General features: G+C 48.4%; 1 protein-coding gene across 5 annotated transcripts in view; it reads right to left on the bottom strand.

Moving 5' to 3' along the window:
• LDB2 (LIM domain binding 2) overlaps positions 1–12,958 on the bottom strand; it is a 564,531-nt gene that overhangs the window by 77,851 nt on the left and 473,722 nt on the right. For all 5 annotated transcript variants that reach the window (XM_075346908.1, XM_075346909.1, XM_075346907.1 and 2 more), the window contains exons 4-5: positions 5,887–6,009; positions 2,905–2,988 (exon numbers count right to left, since the gene is read on the bottom strand). In XM_075346908.1, the coding sequence (XP_075203023.1) occupies positions 2,905–2,988; positions 5,887–6,009 (207 nt within the window). The remainder of the gene's footprint in view (positions 1–2,904; positions 2,989–5,886; positions 6,010–12,958) is intronic.

The raw sequence follows: 12,958 nt of genomic DNA on the forward strand, positions 1-12,958 counted from the left end.
GTTAATACCAGCTATGCTTTACCAGCTGGTATAAAGCTCGAGATTCTTAATGTCAGGCCAAGTTTGACCTGGCCATTAAGAATCTCCAATAAAGGGTTTAAAAAAAAAAAAAAAAGACATCACACAGAGAAAAATACTTTATTAGAAATAAATACACAGACACAGTAGGGACTCCATGTTTATTACTCCCTCTCACCCCTCCACGATGGAGAGATTTCTGTACTGACCATGCCAGGAGATAGCGAGGGAAAATAGAGAGAGAGCGAGGGGGAGGGAGGAAAAGAGAGCGGGGGGGAGGGAGGAAAAGAGAGCGGGGGGGAGGAAAGAGGTGGGGGGAAAGAGAGCGGGGGGAGGGGAAGAGAGCGAGGGGGGGGGGAAAGAGAGCGAGGGGGGGAAGAGAACGGGGGGGAAAGAGAGCGAGGGGGGGAAAGAGAGCGAGGGGGGAAAGAGAGCGAGGGGGGGAGGAAAAGAGAGCGAGGGGGAGGAAAAGAGAGCGAGAGGGGGAGGAAAAGAGAGCGAGGGGGGAGGAAAAGAGAGCGAGGGGGGAGGAAAAGAGAGCGAGGGGGGGAAAGAGCGAGGGGGGGAAGAGAGCGAGGGGGGAAAGAGGGGGAGGAGGAAAAGAGAGCGAGGGGGGGAAAGAGAGCAAGGGAAAAAAGGGGGGAGAGGAGAGCGAGGGAAAAGAGGGGGGGAGAGGAGAGGGGGATAAGAGGGGGGCAGAGAAGAGGGGGAAGAGGGGAGGGGGAAGAGGGGAGGGGGAGAAGAGTGGGGGGAGAGAAGAGAGTGGGGAAAGAAGAGGGGGGGCAGAGGTGCTCTGTAATTAACTGTCTCCACTCTGTGACTTGTGGTGCAGGTGACAGAGTGCAGACAGTTGGTCCCATGCAGCACGACAGATGGCAGAACACAGCGGTGACATGCCTGTCAGTGTCTTGCTGCGTCCTGCAGTGCTGCTGGGAGGAGCACGTGATCACACTGCCCGACACCGGCCGCTCTCCTGACATCGCAGCAGAGCGGGCGGGTGGAGAGTGTGATCAGATACTTACGTGCAGGGGGGATTTCAGCTGACGAACCCCCCCTGTACTGCACACTAGCGCCCCGTGCCTCACCATCTGCAGGACGCTTAGCCGGCTCCACACTGACGTCCTCCGGCTCCTCCCCTCGATGCTGGGCTGTGCCGTGTGGTAGTCACCGCCCACAGCCCTGTCACTCAATCTGAGTGGTGCCAGCCTCCTCTGACGTACCCGACAAGTTTGAGAGCCCGGAATTGCCGGGACGTTAGAGGATATTGGCGGCCACAGCTTCAGGGGGTCATGTGACAGGCACTGAGCGTGCAGGATAGCGCCGCTCAGTGCCAGAAATGGAAACAGAAGCCAATGGAGAAAATGCCTAGAATGGTAAGTAGAACTCACACAGAAAATAAAAAAATGGGTGAACCACCCCTTTAAGCTTTCTTGTTTTGCAGTTTATTCCACACCTGCCTAAATCTTTTGCACCGCCCAGTATGGGAATTATTTGCTAATGCTGCAGTGTTTGTCCGGTGCAGGTCAGCAGTGATCGTTGTACTCACCAATTAAAGTTATAGGATAAGTAACGGCAGTCAATTTTTTTTGGATGAAATGTGGCAGATGTCCTAAATTACTGTAAATTAATTAAATGTATTAATGAAGATATCCAGCTGACAAGATGAGGTGAAGCATCAATGAGCAAATCATTCTGCACTCGGTGAGAGGTAAATGGCAGCGCAATTAGCGAATTACCAAAAAATGAATGGCGTCTCTCACACGCACAGTAAATAAAGATGATGTTCACAGTCGCAGAATGAGCGTTCTGCTGATAGAAATCCTCAGCCCCTGCAGTGTCTCATGTATATAATACAGCTTCCTTCCAGCTAGTTTCTTATAAATCTTTTTTAACCCCTTCATGACCCGGTCATTTTCCAATTTTTGCAGTTTTGCTTTTCCTCCCACCCTTCAAATACACATAAATAGGTAATTTAGATGTGACGACCCCAGTAATATTGTCACAGTCGTCTCCCTGTTTTTTAGAGACTAGTGACAGCTTTAGTACTGGAGCCTCTCATCTCTATCTGGGACTCTACATTTAAATGTTGTTTTGTTTCTCTTGGTGGTCTAACAGTTAATGTCAGTTTTGCTGTTACCAGCTTTCCAGTAGTGCAGGTCAGCTGTGTTTAAGTAGTAAGGTTTCCCAGCAATCTTTGCTAATTACTCAAAACCATTTACATTCTGGCTGCCTTGGTGGAAAGAGCTGCTGTGGATTTGTCCTAAAGTCGGATCTTCTCCATTTTGGTGATTATTCCCCTGTTTGTCTTACTTACCGTCGTGTTGTATTAGTGCAGCGGTGGGTCTAGTGAGCCTTACCTTCCCACTCACTAGCCAGGAATATTGTAGGGTCTTTTTAGGGCTTCAGGTTCCTGCTCAGTGACAGGTAAGGAACCTATATAGGGTCTGGCTAGAAGTGCAGGTTACAGCGGCAGGTAAGAGCAGGAGGTGTCCCATCTACCCTCTCACCAGGGCCTACCGTTGGTATTGTATTCCTGGTATCCCCCTTGTTTGTGGTGTTGCTGTGGTGTGTTTTTGTTGTGCGTCGGTCATCTGTTGGTCTGAACATGCACGCCACATCTAAAAGCGTGACAAATATCCCTCTGGATTTTTCTCATACTTCCCACATCCAGTTGTCCCATGCAAGTGCGTATTTACTGAAATAGTAATTATATTATAACCCCGTTGAGGTCTGCAGCGGATGTGAGTGAATACAGTCTGGGTACATTGGTACAGAATATACCAGCACTATATAAGCAATGGAATATAAATAAAATGTCTACGAAACATAAATCTCTCACATCTGTCTGAATTCACCTTACAAAAATATCAATTTCTTGTTACTTACCCTGAGGTAGTTGAGGGTGAAGTTGGTTAGACCCATCCTAGTTATATTTTTGGAGAGTTGCTCTAACACCTGGGGGTCTGGTGCCTGTATATACACAAGACAAGAATTATAAAACAGGTACTGGAAAATAAGGAAAAAAAAATCATAGTCGCATTCTCTATTACATTATTCACCTGAATGGAGGTAAAACAAAGGAAAATCCAACTGTGTAAACCATAGAAGCAGTGGAAATTCAATTTATCTCATCCTATTATAAAAACAATAATAGCTAGATATACATTATGTACTAATTTCTATTACGATCTCCATTGTCTTGGACTATTCCTGAACTTTCTAAGCTAATCATTAAGGACATCTTCTACTTTTACTGTATCACAAGTTTCTGCATACGATGTTTAAAGCGGGCTTCACACGCTGCGATCTCGCTAGCAAGATCGCAAGCGATCGTACCCGCCCCCGTCGGTTGTGCGACACGGGCAAATCGCTGCCCGTGCCGCACAACCTCGCTTAACCCAGTCCCACACACTTACCTGCCCTACGATGTCGCTCTGGCCGGCAAACCGCCTCCTTTCTAAGGGGGCGGTTCGTGCGGCGTCACAGCGACGTCACACGGCAGGCGTCCAATAGAAGCGGAGGGGCGGAGATGAGCGGGATGTAACATCCCGCTCACCTTCTTCCTTCCACATTGCCAGTGGAGGCAGGTAAGGAGATGTTCGTCGCTCCTGCGGTGTCACACACAGTGATGTGTGCTGCCGCAGGAACGAGGAACAACATCGCTAATAAGCTGAAAACGATTTTTTGTTTCAGGACGATCTCTCCGCGGCAAACGATTTTGACCGCTTTTGCGATCGTTTAAGGTCGCTCATAAGTGTCACACACTGCGATATCGTTAATGACGCTGGATGTGCGTCACAAACAACGTGACCCCGACGATAATTCATTAACGATATCGTAGCGTGTAAAGCCCCCTTAACTTGATAAGATTTAGAATGAAAATTACTTTGGACCACCTCTTTAAGAATTAGTGTGATGCTACATCAGATGAGGGAGAAAAGATGGCAAGATCTGCCTCATCTATTGTGAGGAAGTCATTCAAAAATACAAAATTACAGGGTGTCAGGATCAGGAGAAATAAAAGTGGGAGTCATTAATATAAAGATGATTAAAAGCCAAAAATTTGATACGTTTTTCAAGTCTGTGGGTGTGGATGTAGAAGAAGGAGGAGGTAACCTAAAAAAGTCCTTAAAGGGAATTTGTCAGTAGGAAAAAACCTCCTAAGCTGTCTATAGGGGCATGTAGGTCATAGAAGCTGAATAAGATGATACCTTGATATCTGTGGTCTGATGTCTTATTCCAGAGAAATCAATCTTTGTATTATATGTAAATGAGGTGTTATAGACTATGATGGACAATGAGCTCTGTGATAATCTGCCTCCAGAGATTATTATAGATAGAGCGGGCTACCACTGTGAGAGGGGTGGACTCTTGCGATTGCGTTCTTACCCCGGAAGTCACAAGTCACTTCATTATACTATTATGTAGTGCAATGTGAACAATGCTTTGTGCCTTTGGTATATAATATGTAATGTGAACTGTGATGATAATGTATGGATTGTATTGTGTTATGCAGACTGTAATTTAAGGTGAGTTAAGGTGATGTTTTGGAAAGGAATACAGATTTACCCAGCAACAGGCCGCAAGGTCAGAAGTAGTTAATTGTTGGCACTAGCCCACAATGGGAGGGGTTAAGGGGTTAGTTGATAGGGTAAGAGATAGTTCATGCCAGAAGAATCAAGTGGAGCTCTAGTTAGCGATAGTATGGACGGATAGTCTGTAGGTCGTGAAGGTTGCATAAAATTGGTGGTTCATGGCAGTCATGGTCAGAAAGGAGACTGAGACAAGATAGAAAGATCCTCAAGTGTTGACTGAGACATGGAGTGTGAACAGCGTTAAAAATTAGTTCCACTTGGCTATAGGGAGGAGCGGCCTGACTCTCCAGTATTTACCCTACAGTGTCCAGCAGGGTTTAGGTTACCCAGCCAATCCTCTTGCAGCAGGAGCTTGATAAGGCAGCTCCACCCATCATTCCTCACCTGATCTAGGTTCTAGTTCATCTCCCATCTAGATTACTGCAAGGTGTTCTCTGTATTGTCTCACCCAGCTTGTTTACCCACTTTGTCTGATATCTCCGCTTCAGATCCCGGTTTGCATTCAGAAGCTGTGCTGCCGACCTCAACCTTGGTCAGTCTGAGTATGTCTTTGTCTAGTCCTCATGTACCTTGCACATCTGCCTTGACCCATTGGTCAGCTGCTGCAGTCAGTCCTGGGGTCTTCCCTGGAATGGTACCTTATGTCTTAAGGCAGCCCAGCCTATCCTTACCACCACAGACTCTAGAGAAGACCAAGTAGACACTTAGTTATGCTCCTCCAGAGTAATCCCATCCCATGATGCAGTGGGTCCACTCCCACCAGCATTACAATCAAGATATCTTGCTATCATTTTATTCCGTTTCCTTTTATCCACATGCCCATATAGACAGTTTAGCAGGGTTGATCCAACTGAAGCAAACAAGGAATCTTTATTGGTCCAACATACATTGAAAACATGCAAAACATGCAACCTTTTGGCCAACGAAGGGCCTTTGTCAAGCCACTAAAAGATATACAGGGTTGATTCTACTGACACAAATTCCGTGAAGAAACACTAACTGTCCAAGATCCAAAAATGTGCAAGACCCTGGACAGTGAAAAACTAATTCTGAGGTAACAAAGAGAATTTAGTGTTAAAAAGGCAAAAAAAAATATTAATATCAGGTACTGACCTTCCAATTTTGCAGTCAGTTTAGTGGAACAGTTTGGATGGAGTCTAGATTGTCGGTCTTAATAAAACAATATGTGTTGCTTATTTTAAACTCCGGACCAAGACCTTAAATATAAGTAGTACTTTCATCCCCCCTAATTTGTAGTAAATGAGGTACTTACATGCATGGCTAGTATGCTGCGAGGTACTAATTCTCTGTATTGTCTAATGGTAAAGTGCCATGTCTTAATTCTCATGAGATCATCAAATGTGAACTCCAGGATGAGGCGGCCTTCAGTGCATACCTAAAAGAGGAGGAACAAAGGGAACATTTACATCCATGAGTGCCAAGTACTGCCAAGAAAACATGACAATAGTATTAGACTGTTACGGTGTTTTTTTGGAAAGTCATTGGTTCTATATATGGTGACAACCAAAGAGAGAGGGGATGGAACTCCCGAGTTCAGCTAGCCAACAGTATGGTCAAATCAGGTTTATATTTTCCATAATAAAATCCATATTTAAACTAAAATTCTAAAATCTTGCAATTTTATCCAGTAAGAATAATATTAGACTGATGCTTCCTCTTCTGTACAGAGCACTTTTCAGCAGCCATTTGTCACGGGTGTGTCACATGTGACAGACAGTCATGTGGTTTTTGGCCATAGAAGGTCAGTGTTTGGCTGCACAGAATGCTCTCTGACTTTCCATTGTTCCTGCTGTCAGTATTTATTGGTATAGGTAACTTTCCTGCTGGATTCATCTCTCTTCCTTTTGGACCCAGCAAGAGCTCACCTTCCACTCAGCTGTTGATTATCAGTATCCCTTTGTGTTTAAATACCCCTTCTTCCTTTAGACTGGTGCTGGTGATATTTTCAGTTCATTTTAGCTCTGGTTGCAAACAGGTGGCTTGTTCTCCTCCGTGGTATCGTTGCTGAAAACTCTGCTGAACTCTTCCTGAGTCATCTAATGCTAAGCAGTTTATGCTTTTCCCCCTGTTTGCCCCCCTTGTGTCTTCTATAGTTGTTTAGTGGGGTTGATGAAGAGCTCATCCCACCCGTTCCCTATTTAGGGTCCAGCACTAGGGATACCTAGGGTCAGGTATGCGGCTTGGCACATAGGTGTGGAACCTATCTAGGGTAATGAGGGACCCCAGGGACCAGAGGTAGGTTCGGTTAGGGGTCACCATCTCCCCTTTCCCTAGACATAGGGTTTTCTTTCCCTTAAAATTTTTATAATAAGTACAGTTGTAGGACTGCCTCAAATGAGATTTGCCGTGACGTGGCGAGGCAGCTCAAGAAATTGCAATTTTTTGCCAAAAATCTCAAAATTTTTATAATAAGTACAGTTTGGAATGTTTAGTGCTGAAGTGCACATTTAGTGCTGGCTTTTTGTTTTTTCTTCAATATTTGTAGATAACACATTATCCATCATGTCACAAAGGTGATGTCACAGCTCACCTCCTTCCCGTCCCTGAAGAATGACCTCTGTGCAGGTCACAGAGCACCCCAAACAGCGCTGTCTATGTTAGGCTAGGTTCACATTTCCGTCAATTTGTATCAGTCACAATCCGCGGCTCTGGTAAACAACGGAATCCGTTTGGCGGATTCCGTTGTTCCCATATACTTGTATCAGCGGCGGATTGTGACTGATGACACTACGTTGCATCCCCCACCAGACTGATCAGTCGTGGAACGACTGACCATCAGGCGTCAGGAGCGCAGCATGTAGCGTTTTTTGAGCAGCAGAATCCTTTTGATTTCGCTACGCATGCTCTCTCTCGGCGGCCATATGATCAGCTTATCGCCCGGCTTCTGTGAGCAATCAGCTGATCCCCCAGTGGCCGGCTTCTGTGAGCGATCAGCTGATTGCCCGGCGGCCGGCTTCTGTGAGCGATCAGCTGATAACCCGGCTTCTATGAGCGATCAGCTGATCACCCGGCGGCCGGCTTCTGTGAGCGATCAGCTGATCGCCCGGCTTCTCTGAGCGATCAGCTGATCACCCGGCGGCCGGCTTCTTTGAGCGATCAGCTGATCACCCGGCGGCCGGCTTCTTTGAGCGATCAGCTGATCACCCGGTGGCCGGCTAATGTGAGCGATCAGCTGATCACCCGGCGGCCGTCTAATGTGAGTGATTAGCTGATCACCCGGCGGCCGTCTAATGTGAGTGATTAGCTGATCACCCGGCGGCCGTCTAATGTGAGCGATCAGCTGATCACCCGGCGGCCGTCTAATGTGAGTGATTAGCTGATCACCCGGCGGCCGTCTAATGAGAGCGATCAGCTGATCGCTCTCATTAGCCGGCCGCCGGGAGATCATCTTTTCGCTCTCAAAAGCCGGCGGCCGGCTATAGTGAACGATCAGCTGATCGCTAACGTTTTACAACGGAATCCGACAATGAATTCTAATTCTTGTCATCCATTGTACAACGCATCAGTCAAAGGCGTCAAGCAACGCATGTGACTGATGCAAAACAACGCAAATGTGAACCTAGCCTTAATCTGTGGTCCCTACAGTTGCTGTAAGCAGGGATTTAGAAAAAGTGGCTACTCCATAAAAATTTACAGAAAAAAAAAATAATCTACAAGCAGATAAAAATGACATGGTGTTAAGCATTTAAAATAATAGAGGTGACACATTCCCTATATATCCAAGTAATTCCAGGGAATCTTTTCCGAGCCATACCCTTCTGTGTGGATCATTTTGATCGCTGAGCTTAGGAGGAACACTTACACTTTTTAGCTTGAGTTGTTTCTAATATAACTGAGGCACAACAAATTATAAAATGAAGATGTAAGAAGCCGTAAAGATCCCGAGTAATGGCTTATGCATTCAACCAGCAACATTCAATTTCTGACCCGTTTCCTTTGTTTTTGTAATGCATTGTAATTTATTGAGCAAGGAAATAATGAATATTTATGAGTCTGGAGTGTACATACAGTGCCGTAGAGGCAGACAATACGGCTCCTTCAAAAGAAGAGGTCCAGCCCTTACCAATCCAGTCCCATGACTGGAACGTACCTGGGGAGGACTCCTGGATCCAGGGAAAATTAATTTTCAGCAAGAGAAGACATGCAGAACTGACCCAAGGGCACAAAAAGGATGTGAGGGGTGAAACAAGCAACATTCGGGTAGAAGAATTGGACACCATAATGGGTGACCCAATTTGATCTCTGTTATAGGGCCCCTTTTAAGACACACTATTGCTCAAATTAATGATTCTTTGGAATGTAAAGGGACGGACCTGTTAAATGTGGCGCCTGTTCATTGCCACAAGGTCCAGTAGGTAAGAGAAACCACAGCCACCTTAAAAGCTACTAGCATCTGTAACTTCATGGGTCTTAATTATTGCTGCACTGTCAGTGATAAAGAGATGACTTATGGTGAGCTATTAGAGGGTTAGGAGCCCATACACTCTCCCAGCAAAGGGGCGCCTTGTAATTTACCTTTGGTATATAACAATGAACTTTACAGATATTTTGAAAATGATTTGGAATTATTTTTCCCCCAATATATGCATATCCAGCTAAACAAGGGCAGACATACTATTGCTCCAACCAGGAGCATAACGATCGTGGTCGCAGGATGGAAATGGAGAGGGCCTGTCGGCAACAGCTCATTTTTCAGCTTTACGTGCATCCTCGGATGCCGAGCGCCTGCACAGCAATACAAGCTGCCAGACAATCAAAGGCCAGTAGCTGATGTTGGCGCATCTATGATTGGTGGTGCGTGGCAGTGATGTCATGTACTGCCTGTGTGGCGCCCTGGACAAGCCAGGACGTCACAGGTACTACAACAACACACCCCACACCCCGGCTAGGCACATCTAGGTCAAACAAAAATCCTTGTTGCCTCCCTCCAGGAGCTGATGTCCACACCAGGGGGTGGAGCCAGGCGGTTGGCCCCACCCATCGAGGAGTTCACAGTCCTGGAGGCGGGAAAAGGAAGGAGAGTACAGCAGTTCAGTTTGGGGAGTTGAAGAGGGAAGTGGTAGTGGAGCAGACTGACCGTGTCCGGGTGCGTGGCCCGGGCACATACAGCAAGGTTGCCAGACAGTGGTGACCGTCTGCAGGAGGGGCTGATTGACGTGAACCGTAAGGACCGGGGATGGGCGGTGGCCCGCCGTTACCGGATCGGGGAGCGAAGAGAAGCCAGCACCATTCGGCAGGGCCTATGGACCCCGACCAGGCTAGGAGTCACCGTAAAACCGGTCAAATCCGTTAGTGAAGGGAACCTCCGGGGTTTCCCAGCAGTCAAGACCCGATTGAAGGCAACAGCTCAAACCGTGAAGGAAGGGAAATACAGTCACCGCTAAGGCTACAGTTCCCAGGGCCAGAGCCTGCGGGCAAAAGGGGGCTCCCTCAGCCTCCATCCAAGCTGGGGAGCGGGTTACCGGTGGGAAGCCACCAGAACCGAGAACATAACACAGGTGCAGGGAAAGGCAGTCACCGCCAACCTACCGGGAGAAGAACCACCGCAGCCATCTGTGGGACCCGTCCATCCAGCCGTTTGTTTTACCAGAGACTTTGTATTCATCATTGGCTGAGTGAGTACCACTGTGCCGTGCGGCACCATGCTGCCCCCGCGACCCTGCACCTCACCAGGCCCCGTAACCCGCCTGCCATTCCTCTCTCACCGGGCCCCGGGACAACCAATCCCCCTACCCACGGAGGGGAAAAACAACATCTAAGCTGCTCCCTGTCATCGCTCCCGGGATCCCCGTCCAGAGCAGCGGGGGTGTCACAACCTCACCACAACCGTGGGTGGCGTCACGGACAATAAATCCCCAAAACCATTCCCCTTTTCACTCACGGGCGAGGAGCGCCGCTTGAGTCCCCGGGATCTGGCCCACCGCTCGAGCCACCACCGAGCAGCAAGCGAAGCAGCAGCAGCCGGACCCGAGCAGTGGGTGAGCGCAGCGTCCCCTCCCCGCCCGTGACAACTTGGTGTCACGAACAGGATCTTACCGCTCTGCCATCTGGTAGAGGTGCGCCTTGTGACCGCCGAAGGTGTCCGGCCAAAAAATTTGAAAAGCCGCCATTTTGGGCGCGAAAAGTCCCCGCTCGAGCGTCTCCTCGAGCAGTGGAGGCGCGAAAGCCGAAGCCCCGCACCTGTAGAGGAGGAGCCGGAAAAAGACTAAGGGAGACGGATGGCGTCTGGCCGCATGTACCTCGCGGCTATAAAAGCAGGGACGCCAGGACCCTGCGGCCATCTTTTGGTTCCTGGAAGAGGCCGCCGCAGCGATGTACCAACCGTCCCGCAGCACCGTAGCCCCCGCGCCCGGGACCGCGGCGTGGGTGGAGGTCCGGACCGCCCAGCTACAACAACGGCTGCAGATCTGGGTGCAGCTCCTCTTGGAGGAGTGGGAGGCCGACATGGCGGAGGTGGTGGCGGCCATATGGAGACGCGAGGTGGAGAGAGTTCTGGAAGAGCGGGTAAGTGACCAACGCCCCTGTACCCCTAGCGGGTCAGTCATCGCGGTCGAGGGGCCCGGTCTACACCCGCTCGCCCTGCTACCTCCCCCGCTACCCATATTGGCTGCTGCTGCCCCGTCACTAGGCTCGCTACCACCACAATCGGTAGCGGTACCCTGCCAATCCGCCCCGGCGGACCGGTCTGCAGCAGAAGTCCGTGACATATATATCAGCATAGGGGGATATATACCAGGATGGAAAACATATATACCAAGATGGGGCACATATACACCAGGATGGGAAACATATATACCAGGATAGTCCTAGGATGAGGGACATATATATCAGGATGGGGAGATATTGTCAGGACCGGGAGGACGGATGGGCTCAGGAGGTGGATCCACTGGACCGAGTATCCCACCGGGGGGCAGGGTACACGGCAGCCGGAGCACTGGCGTGGCCGGGACAGGTATAACCAGGTCAGCAGAGTCACAAAGTTCTTCAGGACGGTAAGGAAAACAGGCACAGGTACCAGGGAGCAAAGACAAGAAGTCTACAGGACACGGCACCAGGGGGCCTGAGCACCTAGCACAAAAGACAAAGCTTCTAGACACGTTGATCAGGCAACGCCCCTATGGAAGGGCCAGTCTTATATATCCAGCACAGCCGTATGTCACTTCCTGCTTCAGGTGTGCTGGGTCCATAAAACCAGGAGAGTGGGCGCGGCCTGGTCCTATACAGAGGCATGAGGCTAATACTCAGAGTCAGACTCATGAGACCAGGAGCAGGACACAGGAGAGCACGAGCGGGAGCGGCAGCCATGACCGGTGGACACGTGGAGTGGATCAGTGGGTAAGGAGCAGTGCAATGACGGTGAGGCCGGATCAGTGGGTACGGAGCGGTGGTGCGATGCAGGTGCGACTGGATCAGTGGGTACAGAGCGGTGGTGCAATGCAGGTACGACTGGATCAGTGGGTATGGAGCGGTGGTGCAATGCAGGAACCGGCTCAGTGGGTAAGGAGGGCTGCTGGGACACCGGGAGCGTGACAGATATATACCAGGATGGAAAACATATATACCAGGATGGGCCACATATACACCAGGATGGGGAAAATATATACCAGGATAAGGGACATATATACTAGGATGGGAAAAGGATAGGGAACATATAAACCAGGATGGGCCCAGGATGAGAAACACATATACAGTGGCATGTAAAAATTTGGGCACCCCTGGTCAAAATTACTGATATTGTGAACAGTTAAGCAAGTTGAAGATGAAATGATCTGTAAAAGGCAGAAAGTTAAAGATTACACATTTCCTTTGTGATTTAGGAAGAAAAAAAGCATTTTAAAAACTACAAAAAGGTATATGGAAATTTGTGTACTCAGATAACGTTGGCCAAGGTTTCAGACCTTAATGGGTTTGTTCACTATCCTTCTTAGGAGAAGCCAAGTTATGCAAATTTCACAGCTTTATAAAAACCCAGCCTCCTCTAACCTTGTACCAAAAAACAGCAGCCATGGGTTCTTCTAAGCAGCTGCCTATCACTCTGAAATATTGAAAATGGTGCAGGCACACAAAACAGGGGAAGGCTATAAGAAGATAACAATGCGTTTTCAAGGTCCCCTTTCCTTAGTTTGAAATGTTATAAAGAAATGACAGTTAACAGGAAAAGTGGAAGTCAAGATAAGGTCTGGAATAAAAGGTTAAATTCCTACGAATGCTGCTCGTAGGATTGCTAAAGAGGCAAATCAGAATCCCCGCTTAACTGCAAAAGACCTTCAGAAGATTGTTCTATTGTTCAAATCTGTCCTATGTCATCACCAAAAAATTCTGTA

The sequence above is a fragment of the Anomaloglossus baeobatrachus genome, chromosome 1 (assembly GCF_048569485.1).
Source record: "Anomaloglossus baeobatrachus isolate aAnoBae1 chromosome 1, aAnoBae1.hap1, whole genome shotgun sequence".
NCBI lineage: Eukaryota > Metazoa > Chordata > Amphibia > Anura > Aromobatidae > Anomaloglossus > Anomaloglossus baeobatrachus.